The sequence below is a fragment of the Plectrocnemia conspersa genome, unplaced genomic scaffold, assembly GCF_051122295.1.
Source record: "Plectrocnemia conspersa isolate PC_06_02 unplaced genomic scaffold, ASM5112229v1 ptg000010l, whole genome shotgun sequence".
Taxonomy (NCBI): Eukaryota; Metazoa; Arthropoda; class Insecta; order Trichoptera; family Polycentropodidae; genus Plectrocnemia; species Plectrocnemia conspersa.
The window spans coordinates 15,358,188-15,377,004 of NW_028277174.1; the positions used below are offsets into that span (position 1 = coordinate 15,358,188).

The 18,817-nt window shown below is 33.3% G+C and overlaps 1 protein-coding gene across 1 annotated transcript in view; it reads left to right on the forward strand.

The window, feature by feature from the left end:
* Positions 1 to 18,817, forward strand: part of LOC148230729 (beta-1-syntrophin-like) — an 87,212-nt gene that overhangs the window by 39,654 nt on the left and 28,741 nt on the right. Inside the window, exon 4 of the mRNA XM_088193940.1 lies at positions 10,342 to 10,427. Within this exon, the coding sequence (XP_088050066.1) occupies positions 10,342 to 10,427 (86 nt within the window). The remainder of the gene's footprint in view (positions 1 to 10,341; positions 10,428 to 18,817) is intronic.

The window sequence follows — 18,817 nt, forward strand, 5'->3', positions numbered from 1 at the left end:
ATATAAATATTCTAAATTCGTCCTACATTTCGATTGTTTTTTTTTAATGTAGTCTGGTGAAATGCTTCAAAACCGGTACTTTTGAATGCCTTTACCTTTTGCTTGGCTTAGATTTGTTCATCTCTTGATTAAAATTAGTCATTGATTTCAATGCACGGTGTTCAGTAGAATCATATTTTAGTTGAATCGCATTTATAGGTCTTCTAGATTGATATGGCTTGTAATTTGAAACTTAAGTAAAAATAAATTTTAATCGTCGTGCAATATACATATTTATTTTAACGTTCGTGTATCACTATAAGATTTCGGCACCTCTGCGATTATTTTTAATTATTGTAGTCATTACACGATGGTGTTAAATCACTACCTTGTATTATATCTACCACCAGCAGCCTTTGGAATCCTTCAAGTTAATGATATGCTCAATAAACCCTTAATTTTTTAAAAATAAAGTAGGAAGCGAAGTTTGCAATGATATTTTTTGAAAATAATAATAAAATATTAATTCATATGTTTTTAAGTCTTCACGATTGTTTTTTTATTAACGCTGACGTGAAAAAATCATAGCCGCAAAGAACCTTCGCAAAAGTACGCGTTGTTCTAAATTGCCTAACCGCCGAAAAAAACCACGTTGGCCAACTGGGACACGTGAAAACTTTGTATTCAACGACATGGTAAGCTCCAAAGCTCATATCACAACAAATAATGCATGCGACGGCCACAATGGCGAACAAACCCACCATTACCTTTCTCATTACACTTTATGCTTCAGCGCTCGTTACACAGGCATAATTTTGAAATATCACATTAAATTGCTAAAAAAATTCGCGTGACAATGTAAGGTATTTATTTAAAAAATAAATATTCGTGTCTGAGTACAGTAACTTAACCTTAAAAGTTTTTAGAATAATACTTCTACCCTTTTACTATTACAGAATATCTTTCTTTATCTGCGGAGCAACCTTCAATAGGCTTTAGTCTGATTTAAAATAGTTTTCCACCGATTAAATTCTATATTTTACCTTTTCAACATCTTACGTTTAAAGTTTGTTTTTATCGGTAACATATTTTTAGACTAGGTTCCAGGTGTAAGTATTTAATAGTTTCAAAATCTTGCCAACAAAACTTTGAAATCGTCAGTACAAAATTGTATTTAAACTTGCATTGAACGTGACCTTTATTTTAAATATCATTCATAAAATTGCGCTATTATTAAAAACCGGCTCCAGCAGCAAATTGATATCTTTAGATTATACATTTTAATACACATAATAATTTATAATTTACTATATAGAAGCCACCGTTTCCCAGACTTTCAGTCTGGTGGTTAATACTTATTTGTATGATTGACTTACTCAGTTGGTACAGATTTACCCCATTGTAAAGCATTAGGCTTACGCCTGTCAGGTTGCGACGAAAGATTAAAAATACTATTTGGACGACTCACAAAATATTGCTGACGGTTTCGTGCAATATTTCCAGTCTTTTTCTTCTTGTACTTGGTTTTCAGTATTGACCATCAAATAAACTGAGCGCTTAGATTTTTAATGCGATTTTTAGAAGTTTGAGTTTTATGGGTCTGATTTGGTTCCTAATTTTACTTTGAAGGATTGTGAAATCAGTTTCTCTGCTCCTTTAAAGCGTATTTTTGATTTGAGTATTAAGACGTCATCATATTCTGATATTTGGAAATGAACAAAAGACACCCCTATTCATAAAAATATGGCAAGTTGTACTTTCAGAACATTAGACCAGTCGTCGTGTTGTCAGTTCCTGCTAAACTATTCGAAATAGTTATCCATAGATACGTCTTCAAAAATTGTTGGCAAGTTATATTGGATCAGCAGCATGGACTTCGTCACGTTTGTCTTTCACCAAAACAGTGACAAATTCTTGATATGGGAATACAAATATACGTCGTATATACTGATTTTGAGAAGATCTTCGACAATGCTTGTTATTGATTATTAGTGAAAATATACACTTAGCGGCCGAAGTTTTAAAACATATTTCACCCCTTCGGGGGCTCCTCAAGGGTCTAAATTGGACCCTCTGCTCTTTCCGTTGTTTATTAATGACAAATACGGGAGTTATATATTAAAGCTCTATTCTGTATGCCGATGATTTAAATGCATTCGATCTATTGCAGACTCTTTAATGAGTGATTAAGATTCTCTATGGAGATGGGCTTCCGTCACCCGTCTGTCCTTTAATGTCGGAAAGTGTCATATTGTATCATTTTCTTTTCGCCATCAGAATATTCCTACTATCTTGGTAGGAATATTTTATCTAGAGAAACTTGCACTAAAGATTTCAGAAACACTTGATAGCAAGTGAGGTTTTTCTCTACACGTTCAATATGTTCCTCTTAGTTATGGGTTTCACTTTTCACAATTTCTCTTAATCGAAAAAGTTCAGAAATGGTTCTTGAGATACCTTTAAATGAAGATATGCATTTGGTTATTATCTTTTATTGTATCCCAGCTAGGGTTCTCAACTATTCGAATATTGAATAAAAATGGTATTCAAATATTCGAATACATTCGTAATTTTTTTCTCGGTTTTTACCTATATTCATTTATTTAATCAATTAGTGCAAAAAATCGTCTGTTTGAGCGGATTTGCATACAAATTAAATAAGAAAAATATAAATTAACTAACCCCGATCAAATTACATAATAAAGGATAGGCATTTTGTTTCAACGAACGAATTCTACGAATTTCGGTCATAGTAGAACTGATAATAAATAAATAGAATATTCGATTGAGAACCCTATTCCCAGCGTTTTTCCTTGGAATCTTTAAGATAACATTCGCAGAGTTCTTAATTTTTTTGCGTATTGAATTATGTAATTGGTATTGTTTTTTGACCTCCTTGATGCATTGGGGGTAACGTGTAATGGTCGTTTCAATTTAAGTTAAATAAAAAACCAATTATTTAGGTTGATTATAACTATATTCTCACTTCATTATTTTGAAAATAATGAAAACACTAGGGAGATCTAAATAATGTGATATCGCGTTGTCGTAGTGTATCACACTGCATCTGTTACCCAGCCCTGAACGATTTTGTTTCAGTTTCGCCTTCAATCTTTCCAGTTGTTGGCAATAAACGTCTGAAGTCAAACATTCTTATTTAGTAGAGAATCAAAATAAGAAACCCCTTCGAAATTCCACCACATTTATTAGATGCAATTTGCCTCGGGTTCGCCTTTTTTGGATTCTTTTAGTATACCCATTGTCTCTGGCGTATATTGGTGCCATAAATATCAATTTCTAGCTACTCATGACAATGCGCTCCAAAATACATGTTTACTAGTCGTATCACATATGGAAATGCACACATCGCATCTGTTTAATTTTGATAATTTCACGATCGCCTTATAAATACACCATCTAATGTGTTGACTTTTCTACTATGAAATACCTAGATTCTCATTGCCATCAAATAAGAAGAATAGCTATTTAGCGTTTCAGGTGTCCTTCGATACGATTCATCCACCAACGAAACTTGTCAATCCTAAACCTGGTAAACAACTTTCTGCTTTTGTCCTGCCACGGTCATCTCTGTGTAGCGAATTCGATTTTTTGTGCAGACGCCAAAACAGGTCTGAATGAACTAAACAATGTTTCAAAACGTGTAGCAAAAGAAACTCATAGTTCTTTTGATATTTATTTTGCAGTATTAATCCACGGCAATTTTCACACAAATAAATTTTATTCGCAAATCTGTTTTGCTTTTTAGGAATCGATAAGCGTTTGTTACCACTCGGGTCTAATATATTTAACATTAATGCGGCCGTTTTCTTACTGATGCGCTATTTACTTTCTCGTTACCGAAATATCCTATGATAAAATATACCATTTTGATTACGATTTCCGAGAAGATCGTAGTCATAAAGTAATATTATGTATGTATTATATTACAGTCCGGGAACGCATTGATCGATTTGTACAGAAAGAGTCAACAACTTTTATTTATTTTCGTATCTCAATCAATGAAGTTATAACGGTAATGTCCAACGTCCATCTAAATTGAATACGATAAAAATTATGCTCGTTAAAAATAAATTGATGGTACTATGATCTAGCTGATAAGCTTGAACGCGTTTTAAACGATCGTTTAAATAAAGGGTTTATAGACGCTTATAAATGCTATCGGAGTACCAAGTCGTATATATGCTACGATGATATGTTGCTAAAGTAATTGAATTTTATATGAAAAAGTGAATTATCGGTAAATGTGTCTGAAAAAATGACATAAACATGTTCAAATATAATTTCCCGGGGAATTAAGTAGAAAATTTTAAACTGAAAAAAAAGTTTAAGATACGTGGAACATTTTGATAGTAATGATTTTTATATGGCAGCGTTTTGGCTTATATACAAATTGGGGAAAGGGAAGAGATCAACAAATCTACTGTCTCTCGATTTTGGGGGTGGAACTTGAATCATTATATTTATCTGATATATATCTTATTAGGCTATTTCAACTGTCAAGGAGGTGCTTTTTTTTGCATAAGTTCAGTAACAATGGATTAAGTAAGTTTCGCTATCTGTTTGCACAGAGAAAGTATTCTTGATAGTCTCGTTTTTAGCGTCGTTTTTCAACATCGATTTTGTTCTATTATCTTTCATAATCTTAGGCTGTTAAAATACTGTTTCTTTGCAAATTCAACGGACAAAAATCTAATTAGTTTTTAAAATGTATTGCAATGTGACGACTATCGGTTATCACAACAAGATTATAGATTTTACTCAGTTTGATGTCGAGGGTACAAAAAAAGTTTCCGCTTAAGTCACTTCATAAGTTTCCGAAAAACTAGACAATGCGTTTAATAATATGTCAAAATTGATAAACGAGGCGTTCGAAAATATAATGCGTACCGCATTTTCCGCATAGAAAAATGGAAAATTAATTGGGTTGCTAGCGAGAAAAATGATCTTGATATATTTACTGGAGGCTTAGTGTCCAATCAACAATAGAAAAAAAAACACTTCGCGGTTGGTGATTACCGTAACGCCTGACATTCGTTAAACTTAACTAGTGAATCAATTACATAACATAAGACTGATCCAGGAATTTCGCTATATTTATATATATAAAGCATTATTCAACTCAAGCTTTTTCAGCTTATGCCGTGGAGTAAATGTGTGTTTTTCTTGTATGTTTTATGGGTGTTTGTTTGCCGTACGTGGCAAACAAAGTCCTAATCTCGCGTTAAATTGGGTTTATCAACATTTATAACGCGATTAAACGTTGCAAATTAGTTGTCTTTAATTGTTTGCTCTAAAAAATGTTATATTTTTATTGCCGGTGCGCGATATAAATCGCCGTTAATTCGAGCTAAACAAACATTACAATTTTTTATATTAAAGCGCATAAAATTTCTCGATGAATTATGTGGTATAAATTTCGCCAAATTCAATAAGCCGACTCCATTTTTGCAGAATATACCTATTTTTCATATATATTTTTTATTAAACATGTTTCATTATATTAACATTTATATTGAGCATAGTGACATATATTGATTATAAACATAATAATAGTTTATAATTAATAAAAAATATGTCACTGATTTACAGACTTTGATTTCAGTTTGGTGTGACATTACTCACTTACTAGTTGTTGATTATGCTTACCCCAATGTAACGCACTTGGTTAACCCCTGTCATGTTACAACAACAAAATTACAATAAAAAAATAAATAGAGTAACATCTATTTTTTTTAACATCATACAACTTTTATTTATAGATTATAAAATATCCTGTCAATTTAAAAATGTATTAATGTCTCGAAACTGTATTTATGTCAGTTTTGTTTTATGGTTTTTATATATATTTTTTATTCATTTATATTTTTTAATACATATACTGTATTAGCTTATTATTAAAACATTTTAATTAATCATCGCTATATTCATCCGTGAGATTAGGAAAATCTAAGTAAACCTAATCTGTGATGATCGATCGGTATTATCATCATATAATAATCATTAATTCCGATCTCCCAGATACGATAGAAATTTAAAAACACTAAGATCCGTTTGAGATTCGAACCCAGGACTTTCAGGTCAATAGTTAGAGACTTATATCACTCGTCTATCGTGCTGATTTTTCTACCACATTGTGTAAATTCGCACGAATATGGCAAATACAAAATAAGGAACATCTCAAATATAAAAATTGAACTCTTTTTGCCAAATTACACAAATTGTTTTCAAGGATCACACAGATTCAAGGATTAACTATCGCAATCAGCGAGTCGCCAGCAACTACGAAAACATGCTCGGGACTAAGAATTACATACATATGTTTTGATTGAATAGCAATTATTTGCATTAAGTCAATTTTTTCTCGACTGTTATGCAATAATGGTATTTGTACAAGTGTTTAAATAAATAATGTTTATACAAAAGTCATATAGATATTAGTTAATTATATAGAAAGTAAATCTTATTCGAATCTTACTACATTAATAATAAACCGAGGAGTGAAACGTTGATGTAATTCGCTGGTTTGTTTTCTTATCAGACCCTAATTCCGTTTTTTCTTTATAAAGTCAATTGAAGAGGCGCGGTAAATTTATGATTATAAGCCGAGGCGGTTTTTCGATTATGGTTAATTAACTTCGATTTTTAACGCGATTTACCGTAATTAATGTGACGTTAACGAGTCCGCGGGCGCTAATTAGATTACAGCCGCGTTTGAAATGCTTCCTATAATACATTTTATTATCGTTGCATATTATATAAACTAGATCGAGTCAATAATTATCTGCAATGCAACTTTATTTTACTAATAAAAATAGAGACCTTAAAATTATATATTTTTTTAACAACCCTTGTTTTTAAAAACACAGTTGTTCCTTTAGTTCTTGGTGCAATGTGTATCGATGTATCTTTATTGTCTCATTGAGTGGGTAATACAGGCGAATGTTTTTAGGGGCAAAATCAAGACTAATAGGAGGATGAGCCAATTTTCAACTCTATGGGCAGCAGAAAATTGTTTTGGGATCCATTTTACTTCTATGTAAGCATATGATCTGCCACCATAATCACTCGTCTGGCATTTACGCCCTGAATGTTGTTGTCAAATGTGGCCGGGGATAGGCATCTGACTCCATCATGCGCAACAAATATTCGATTATTTGAAATGTTATACTATATGAATATTATAATAATTGATCAAATATTCGTTTATACTATCTCGAATGAAATTTGAAAAAATCTTAGAATGCAACAATTTATATACTCGAGCAACACAGGTAGTCGTTTTCTCTCTCTCAATATACCCGAGTGACTAGTGCCGTTCCAAAATCCATAAACCTTTATGCGCTTTTATTTTGTTTTGAAATGCGAGAAAATGAGACGCTTCTTCCCAACAAAAAAAAATGCTTTTACGCATTCAAAAAACATTTGTAAATAGAATATTTATCAGTCGTGTCTACTATGACCGAAATTCAAATAGTTTTCAACTATTCGAATATTGAATAAAAAATGGGTGTAGTTTTCGATTAAGATTTAAATTTAAATTAAACCAGTGATCGTATAACTTTAAAATCATTCAGAATCAAACATAGCTGTTAGACGCATATAATTAGTAATGTAAATTCTTTTGAATTAATTTATTTATTTAAAACAATTCACATTCTAAGTTTGGGCTATCACCGTCTCAACGCAAACCCTAACGAACTATTCAAACTTGTGTGGCATTTATTGTGAAATATTAACGCGGCGACGTGTGACAAGCCATTGTGGCTGTCGGGGGTGCGATGGATGTTCTTCTCTAGTATACTATAGGGTGGTAGTGGATGTTCACTTCCACGATTTTCCCCGGCGCGAGCTTTCACAGCAGTAGTAGTAGTAACGTTTTCATATTCATAAGTCGACGGTGAAATTTTAGCGTTGAATATGTAATTATTCAAATGAGTTTTGGCCGCGTCGACGCTCAAAGAATCTATCTTAAGGTCCCCGATATTTTCGTGATTTTGCGGCTGTATCAAAATTCTGTAATCATTATTATAATGTAAAGGTCAAACCACTAGCTACATGGTCCTCAATCAATAACTTTATTTTTCTCCTTATAACGCAGCCAAACAAGCAATTTTGTGCGTCTTGCTACCATATAAATTAAAATAAAAAATTAGGATATTCGATATTTGAAAGATCTAGGTCATAGATTATTATGGATCGAATTACATTCGTTACAGTTGTGTCCTACATGACACGTTTTTATTTACAACCTTTGCCAATTTGGCAAAGGCTGTTGAACGCAACACAAATTGCGCTATCACGATATTTAATTTACGCACTCGAAGCTAATGGTAATTTTGACATAACAATTTTGATAATGTAGTTTAATATAATTTTTGATTTAATGTCAGAGGCCTCGAGTTCGAGTCACGGCAGCAGACTTGAATATTTATTTTGTAAAAATGCGCTATTATTAATATTAATTATAAACTAAAATACTAATAAAAAAAAATTGCTGGTGCATTGCATATTTTTCTTCTTTTATAATCTGTCTTATTATGATAATCAGCAGGCTTCATGACATATGAATTTGGCTTGTAGGGGAGAGGTTATTTGCCTTTTCCTAATAACCAGCTGTCATATCAAGCAGCAATTAGTTGGCAAATCTTGTTGCCAAGTCTATTTGCTTGACTTAGCCTTCTTGTAAATTTTGCTTGTTTACCAAGACTTATTTGTTACGACTCTCTATTTTTACGGAGCTGATACCCAGGTCTTGACGTATGACCTCATTAGCCACATACTGCGGGGCTCTAGTTAACATTTTAAAATACTAGGCCTGGAATTTCGCTAACATATCTATGTTAGAGGTGCTGGCGGCCCCCCACATTTGTATTCTGTATGTCCAGATAGGTGTTTTGTATTTAAAAAAAAGCTTCGACCTGTGGCCTATAAGTCAGTACATGTCTCTTAGCTTTATGCCTAGTTGCTTTATTTCGTTGAAAATATGTTTCTGCCAGCTCACTCTTCTGTCTAAGTGTATCTCGAGGTATTTTTTCTGCTCGTGGTTAGTTATTATTAAGGGATACTGGCAGCCGATTCCCTTTCGACATTAAGAACATTTCTTCTTTATCTTCAATTTCTTCAGCCACGTCTGAATTCTGTTAAGGTTTTCTTGTAGCATTCTTGAAGCAGTGTGTATTGTCATGTGATGCCAATACTGTAGTATCATCACAAAATGTAGGAAATCTGCAGTTAAATAGACGTATGACTGATCTAAGCATGCTTTCTTAGAGGACACTAGAATTTATAGAGAAAAGAGTTGTTCGTTTACGCCTAACTAAAAAATGCCGATTTTGTAATTAATGACTTTAATATTACGAAGAAGTGATTAAGGTTCATTTTTATTTTATGTAATAATCTTTCATGCCGTACTTAATCGAATGCTTGAGCAATGTCCAAAAATGTTTCAGAACATATTGTTGCATCATACACTTATATTTTTAAATTACAATTTAACTCATCCGTAAATCTGTAATAGTTACCAAACTCTAAGTGGGTTGTTATTCACGTAAATGTCAGGTCTCAATCCACCCGCATTTGGATCACGCTTTGTTATTAGTTCCCTTCAGGCCCGTGGGGACCACTTTTAAATGCCTTATAATTGTCATCGTTCTTAGACACACATATATATATATATATTTCACGTTTATACGCTTTAGGTGGATTTGAAACTTTTAATCTAAATACACAGACAATGCATAAAGTTAGATCCTCCATTTTAATTGTATTGTTGTTTCTTTTTTGCGGTTTGGTATTTTCCCTAAAAGCTACTATTCTATTTATGTTTTGGAACATTTTACGATAAAAAATGTACTTTTTCAGTAGCTATTATATTTGATGTCAGATATAAGGGAATTACTACATAAGAATGATCGGTGGAGATACGATTTTTTAAAGGGGAAAGAAAGTGCTTTTAGGGGTGTGTGGCATATTCTCTTTATTTATGTATACATATACAAAACAAACCTATTTTGCATATTATGCTACAGTTGCGACACAAGAATAAACAATCAGCTCGTTTAGTGGATTAAATACCAGCAGCTTAAAAAAAGTCGACATTTGACTAAAGCCCACTACATTAATCTCTCACGGAGACTAAAGTAGCGTCACTTTGAGTCACTTGTTAATTAATTACCAGCTTGATAAAAAGCTCGTGAGCTTTTGTATTTCATGCGACTTAGATGAAAATGATTTAAGAGTTTATGTGTTAAATTATGTGTATATAATGCCTGCGTCGTTTCAGACTCAGGACGATAAAGTTTCCTTTAGCTTGTCGTTAATTTTGATTCGATTTCGTTTCAGGCGAGTTTGTCAGCGAGTTCGGAGAGTTCAGAAGAGGCAGATCGGTGGCAGCCGGTGTTCGCGGCAATCACAGACACGGAACTCAGGTGATTATCGTTTAACCAACTTTGATTTAGATTTTTATTTGATAAATTCATATAATATGGTCGAGTATTTTTATTTTTATTTTTTAATTTTAATAATACTTATTCGATCAAAGACATTCGTTTCGCAACCTTTTTATTGATTACGCGTGCTTAAGATCTCATGACCACAACAAGATGTTTTGAAAGACATGTCATGTAAATAATGAAGCATGAGCATTGGTGTATCAGTCGGGACGTTATTTTAATATCTGTAACTGTACAGTAAGATGGGGTTCAGATGATTGTGTATTAGAATCTAACAATTAGATGACACTTTTTATGCCGATTAAATTGTTCAAAAGTCTTACAGAGCAATATCTTAAATCGATACCGGTTTAATGATAAATTATTAAAATGTATAAAAACAATTATAACCTGCTCACCTTGTATGGATGGGTGATGTAAATAAATTAATATAGTAATCTTGCATTATTCTATACATAGTAAAATATTACATATCTTATTAATGTTCTCCTCGGAATGCTCTGAGATATTTTTCATTCCAAATAGATAGGTCAGAGTTTGGTTGTAAATCCGCGCAGTTGACATGTCACGTGCACATTAAAGGCTATTTTTTCATAAGTGCGTTTGTTATTTATGAATTTAAAAATTAAATTATGTGGTATAAAAAACTTTCTAGTTTGATGAAATACAGTTTCATAAGATGAATTAACCTTTCTGCTATCAGATGTACCGTAAATTCTGACTGCATCAACTAAAGTTATCATTCAAATTTAATGGGACTGATTTGTCGATATCTTCAAATATATATGATATGATATATGCGAGCGTAACTCATAATATCAATTTGTATGTTACTAGAAGTTTATGTTGAAGTGGTCGAATAGTATAATTTAACCATTAGCTGTTTGTTTGTGCTTTATATGTTGTAACCACGTTCGGCACAGAGTTTTGAACCAAAAGAGAAGTTCCGACTCCCCTTTGGTTCGGCTCGTATTTCAATTACCGAGGTGGTATAATTTTAAAACGACCCTACATAAAAACCCTCCCGAGGAGCGTTCGTTGTTTTTCCTTGGTTCCTACATAAATATGTCAGGACAGCGAATGAAAATATCTCAACTCGGGGGCCGACAAATTGTGTCTCGCTTGTGATATTTCCATATATGACGAATTGCGTCGTGCGCGCTACATTTTTATCGTGTTGTATTTGAAAAAAAACTTCTATCGATAGTAAAAATGAAAGTCTCATAATTTTTTGGTTCAGACTCGCCCGTTTCTGAAAGTGAGTCGTTAAGTTGATATAGTGTCGTAAATGGATATTCCGTTGTGGGACATCGCGTTCGATAAATTGTAAAGCTGGTTTTATGTCGTGCTGGGAGAGGTTTTAAGTGTTGTTACCTATATATTCCTATTTATGGGGTTTGTAAATTAATTGAGGCGTGTATATGACACTCACGATACAATATTTATACTCTGGATATATTGGTATTCTGAATAATTACCCGCTATTAAATACCTCCATCGAACAGTTTTAATGTTTAATAATCGACGGCGCAAATTTTAAAAATAAACTGCTTGCTCGGGACTGACGACCGGTTGAGCATTGAGCATCCGTAAAAAAAATGGCAAATGGTGACTCGTGTCACTAAGTAAATAACCTAAACTGTTGCTATTAGGATTTTTGAAGTTTCGGGTTTTTCAACTTTACGGGAATCAAGAAAACATTTTAAAAGTTCCGCGAATTCCTGGGACTTCATTTTTAAGGTAATTTTTTTGAAATACCCAAGAATCGTGACAGCGAAAAATTTTAAAATTCACGGGAATAAATTCTCCCGTTGTCTCGATACAGAATCCCTAGTTGCCATAGAAGAAAATTACGGTTTTTCTAGCTCATAAATAAGTTTTTGTTCAACATCATCAGCTTCCAATTTTCTTTACATCACTGACATCAGTATTTCTATCCTTGATATAAATCATACAGCGATTTTTACTCGTTTATCTGGCTTTTTTAAAAAAAATATTTTGACTAAATTATCAGTAGCTCAAGTACGCGTTTGCCATTATTTTCGGCATTCACTGCGCATTGAGTCTTATATTTTGATAACCTTCGCCTAAATTTTACTACTGGACATTGTTCATAATATTCATCTATTGTTTATGAAGCTTTACCAAACTATTGTTAAATTTTTGAAAGAGTTTCTCAGACATAGCTAATGGGCTTATTTCAAAAAACTATTATACCATATTTATGCATAAGTTTGTTCATGACGTCATTGTCATAAACAAAAACAAGGTGCCGATGATTTTTAGCAATAGTTTCTTTTTTTGCATAAAATACACATATAATTTAATAAACGTCGCATTTAGGTTATTAATAATTGACACGTTAATTTTAAACCCTGGAAGCACATCGTTTCGTATAAGAGTAATACATTTTTAATAAACTGTGTTAAAAAAGCATTTAAATTAAATAGATTAGATAAAACAAATATCTGAATTAACAATTTTTACCCAAATGATAGTTGTGTTAACTTTATATACGAATGACTCGGGGGTTATTGTCAATATAGAGTTTTTCCGATTAATTTTCTTTCTTTCTCGATTGCTACCGAAAAAATATTGAATTATACACCACATTTTGTTATGTTTATTTATAATACAAAGATCTGGTTCTAATATATTGTTTTCAGCTTTTTTCTTTTTTCTTTCGTAACCAACCGAGATAATTCTATACACCTTCAACATCGATCGTTCTTTATCGGTACAATTTATGAAAAATCACTCTCGTTTCTATTCTCCTCCCCTCTCTTTATTTTTCTCTCTGCCGCCTCTCGTTCTCCTTTTGAATATGACTTTTTCTTTTGTATTTTTCTTTCTCTCCCGGCTTATTTTCCCTCCATTATATATTCTCATGCGTGCTCATGGTTAGAAGGCATTATACCAAGTGTTGGCGTATAGCATAAAAGGAAAATCTGTACGTCTTATTTTACATTGCGAAAAAACGATTGTTAGTCACGTAATTCGCGACTCGCATCGAGTGCCGTTTCTACGTGTCTAAAATAATATTTTCAATTGGTCGGACTTATTGCTCTTTTGAAGATTGTGTTATATGTATGTATATGGTACAATTTATATATTTTTCCTTCAGATTTAATCTGATATCATTAGTGCATATCGAATTATACTTTATTTGTGAATCACTTTTAGAACGCTAGTTTATTTAGATCTAGGTTTTGACGGATGTTTTTAAATTTAATTTAAAAGATTATACATTTTTTTAAATTTTATCCGCGAAAAGTAAAATTAATTAATTAATATAAAATATATGTTCATTAACACTGCTCCTGTACATTTTTGTTATATAATATATATTATTTCATGGTACATTAAACTTAAAGCTATGAAGATTCGAACTGTGATTAAAATATTAATTACATTTCGAATGTCCATCGAAATTAACGTGTTTTCCTGACAGCACAGCCCAGCTACGTTAGTTACGTTGCGCCGTTAATTAATACGTAGGTAACGGCAACTTTGTCGCCGTCTTGTATTTCAGCAAAAGCTCTAACGGTAAATAAACGCATTGCGAAGTTGGTAGCAGCTTTGGTTCAGGAACACAGTATACGTGGAGGCGAGACACGGTTTAATGTTTTAAAGTCCTTCTTGGTCCGGCGTACTACCCCCTCTAACCAACCCAACCCTCTCTAGGATCGTAATTAAAAGTTCATCGTAAAAGTTTAATCAAAGAGCCCGCCCAGTTTCTGTGCGAATTTTGCACCGCTTCATTTATACATGCACGCGTACTATGAATACAGGATGTATTCGGCGACTATTAGTGAATTATTCACTTATATGTATATGAAAAAAACATCTTTAGATTTATCATGTTTAACCATGACCTTTTTTAAACTTAAACTATTTACCCTGGATATCTAAACTATTTTTATATCATTAACTTTTTGATAATGCAAATAATACAAATCAATTATATTATTTCATTATTATAGTGAAACGTCTTACATATTAATATGTATCATATTTAAACAAGCACTTTCCTTAAAAAAATTAAAGACACCTAAAATATTTTTAATATATAGTTTACAAATTGCTATTTTACTAATGAAGATTTGTTGAAAAGAAAACATCATTATGTATTTACTCATTGCTAAAGTCTGAGAGTTTTACAATTTTTTTAAAAATTAATATATTTTTTATGCAGTAGAATATCAAGAAATACAACCTGTATTAAAGCAAAATCACCCATAAAGCGGACTAGTGGCCTTGTTCAATGGGATGAGATTGCAGATTCGGCGGGCGGACAAAGCCGCGGGCGTTCGCAATTATAGCGTTTCGCAAGCTTAATATGTTTGAGCTAGGACGGAATTTATCGACGGGGAAAATTTTTGATTTACGCCGTCTTAATCTCCGTTCCGGTGATTAATTCTTCCGTTTCGGTTAATTTTCCCCTCTGAAGAGAGAAAAAATGCGAATATATCCTCGGGTCGCGTACCGATTGTTCGCGCGCAGACAATGGGTCCAAGTTTGGCCTATTTTTCCTCCACTTCCTCAAAATTGTCATCCGGGGTGTTTCCTTGCATCGCCTCCGACGTTCATATGCTTGATATTTTACGAAAGCTAGAGCAGAAGAAGAAGAATGCGAACAAAGGCGCGTTAGATAGAGCGCAATCTCCCACAGCAGCCGACTACGTAGTAGTAGCTCTCTCGCTTTTCTTTCGTGCGAGCAGTTAGTAATTTACAAAAGTGGCCGACGCTCGACGAGGGGTGGTCGGTCTATTCAATATAAAGTGGACGTGCAAATCGTGTACGCTAAACGATAAGCCTCGAGAACGCCTTCTATTTGTTAGTTCTACTATAAGATGCTTTATGTATTGCATTTATATTACCAGCCTAATTGATAAAAAATATGCTCTAATGGAAATTTTTTTGTATAAACAATATCTGTTATTTCCCATTACTAATTAGCTAATGCTGATCCGAAAACCAAGGATAGGTCTTCGTCTACTTCATGAATCACTCTAGCTCTAAGCTCTGGCTGTATTAAAATCTCTTGTCGTCAGGACTATTATCCATTAGTTCACTTGGTGACTTAGCTGCAATTGAAAATTTACCAAAATTCTGAATTAAAAAATGCAAATTCAACAACTCGATACACGAAAACGTTAATCAGAATATCATCTAAGTTAAGTATTCTTCGATATGGTTTGAAGCATACTTATGAAATATGATTTTGAATACTTTGGCTAGTGTTGATAAAATCGACATTGGTCTGTAATTCTCTATCCCTTTTAATGTATGGGAGTCACTTTCGTTATTTTCCATACTTCAGGATTTATATAAAGTATTTATTTTCAACAACAGCGGATGTATGATAAGGTCCGAATTTTTTTAAACATACCAGCTGGAATGAAATTAGGGCTTGCCGATTTTATGCTTTCTATTTTCTAAAACTATACTGAAGGTCAGAAATTGTGTGAAACTATCGATCGGTAGACATCCCGGTGTTTATATATATATATATATATATTATATTTATATTTTATTCGTAATCTGTATTTGAACTCGTCAGAGTTTCACCGAATTCACCTTGATAATCGCATTCGTTCAGATTTACTCTATCAAATATGTGTTTCGATGAGTGCGTCGAACGAGCATGACCGCCTTTGTCGTAATAAACTCATGACTGAATTATCCCAATCTGGCATTAAAGTTTGATCAATCTGAGAAGTTTGAGGGATGAATAAATCACACAAAGAGCATACATATGCATAGTTCCTGTGCCAAACTTGAATATGAACCATACGGCGTATTTTTCCTTGTCTTACATAATCGGTTTTCAGTCAGGAGTATTCTACGTTTTGCTGAAATCTGAGGTGATCGTTTTGTAGTATCTCTGTATGCCGCGTTTTGCCAAGTTCAGAGGATTGTCACATACAGGTGTCTTGACCCTATTTATGTCACGAGACAGGCGAGGCGGGGTCGTTTATGCCTCGTTCGCACCTTCGGCAATTTAATATATATATATATATAAACCCAGATACGTACGTGTGTATGCTTAAGTATGATTACAAGTAAATTAAAATATATTTTATTGATCTATAAAAACGTAGCTGTGGAGTAATTTATTAGTCATTTCGTGAAGATAGCGTCGTTCTTAATTAATCTACTAGATTTTATTACCATATCAAATGAGTAGCAACGCAAGTATATATTTGATCATATATTTTATTTACGTCCACTTATAACCGACGAGTGTCTGGAAGAGACGCCATTTACGAAGCAAATCAAAGCAAAGGCGACAGACAAATACACAGCATGCGAACGAGCGCGCTTCGGTGATAAAAAAACGATAATGTGCATTTGACAAGAACGTGACTGTGAAAAAGAGGAAGAAAGCCAATATACATAACGCGTGTATACTACATACTCGTTTTGAGGGATGCGCAGCAGCAACGGAACCCTGGTTGGGGAGGAAAGGATAGATAGCGCCTTTTTGTCAACATTTTTATGGCCGACGGGGTCGGGGTTCTCTTTGTGCAAAAAATCTGCGATCTTGGGGGCATCCAAACGCGAAACAGATGAAGGAATGGTGGAGTGAAAAAATATTTAAGAATATTTGTATTTAATGGAAACATTTCTCACTGTAACATTCATATGATAACAATAGTGTAAGTCATAGTTATCGAGAAGGTCTATAGTTTTAATTCCGCATAAATTCAAAACTATCGTGCCTAGAAGTTGGCATTTAGTGATTATTATAATTAAAATTGAAAACATTTTTATCAGCTTATTGTACTGTATGTTTTACAATGTATAAATGTATGTAATTCTCAAAATATCAGATAAAGCGCGACATAAATACTGCAAGCTTTTTAAAATGATTGCTGTTCCAACCCAAATAAAAATATTATTAATATGACAGTTCAATTCACTTTATATAAAAGTTTAAGGCATATATTTTTTTACAGACAGTTTAATTCTGACGTGGAAGTTAAAATTCGTTATCTTTCGATCGTGAGCTGGAATTAATTTACACATAACATAATTTGTAAGAAACGCCTAGTTCTTTCTACCACGAACTAAGTATAGTGATATTTATCTCTGTGAAGTGCAAAGCGAAACCACTACACATAAATCATTTCCTACGGATTTTGCCTTCCTTAAAAAAACGACATCAATTAGCCCTCGATTATGAAAAGCTACGCTCGGTGGACAACCCCATTTCTTTTCTCCATACCCTCGAGCGGCCCCATCTCGGCAAACTAATATCAATTTGGAGAGCTTTCGCTCTGCGACATAACTTAAATTTGTGTCGGACGGTAATTTTTTGCGTATTCAATTTGCCGAGGGTTCCTGCGGGGAGGTCCAGACATCCGTGAGTTGACGGAGCCCATAAAATTGTCCCGAAACGTCTTTCCATTTACTGTTGTTACGTGAGGAGAAGGCAACGTCTGAACGAAAGGGGGGTCGGGACGGACCTTCGCTCTTTGTCCGTCTTTATACATATGTATCTACTATATAGGAAACTTGATACGTTGTATGTATCCACAGATAGGTTAGGGGTATCTTGCTATTCGTGGTGGCTTCGGTTTCGTACTATTTAACGAAACGACTGACGTTACTGGAAAGCTCTGAAAGGCACGGATTTTCAATTTCGAAACTTTGATGCAAAATAAGTGGAAATTCAACTATGCATTGAATTTTTGAAATATTTACTATATACACAAAATATAAGTTATACTAACATGAATTGGCACAATTCTCAGACTATATAATGTATTTATTTATATTTTTATTACACATCTCATGATGATCATTATACAAACAAGTTTAATTTTGTTAAATTATATCATTAAAAAAACCAAACAATTATGGTGAACACATAAAATAAATGAGCACCATCCGACATTAATTTTTCCAACTCCTTATAGCTATCGCTGTAAACATCCCTGTATATGGCATGCTCGTTGAGAAGCTGGATGGCTCGTGTAAGAGTAAGAATAAGGGATGCGATCACAACTCTGTGTGGCACTCACAGCTGAAAGTAGCCGAGCATTGACGGATTGTCCACACCAATACTCAAAAATGCAATGAATTGTATCCCAACGCTCATAGCAAAAAATACAGATACGACCCGTACTCCCTCTTGTGAATATATCTGAGAAATTTTATTTGAATTCTCTCCAATAACAAGGAGTACTTCGCTTCTCTAATATTCCAGACAATATGTGATTATCAAATTTTAGCGCGAAATCGAATGGTTACTTTTCAATGCTCAAGGGTAGTCGATTATTGTAAATAATTTTTTTCTGTGAATTACCGCACACCTAATATTTCTCAAATTTAGATCATATGCAAATTATAAAACGAAA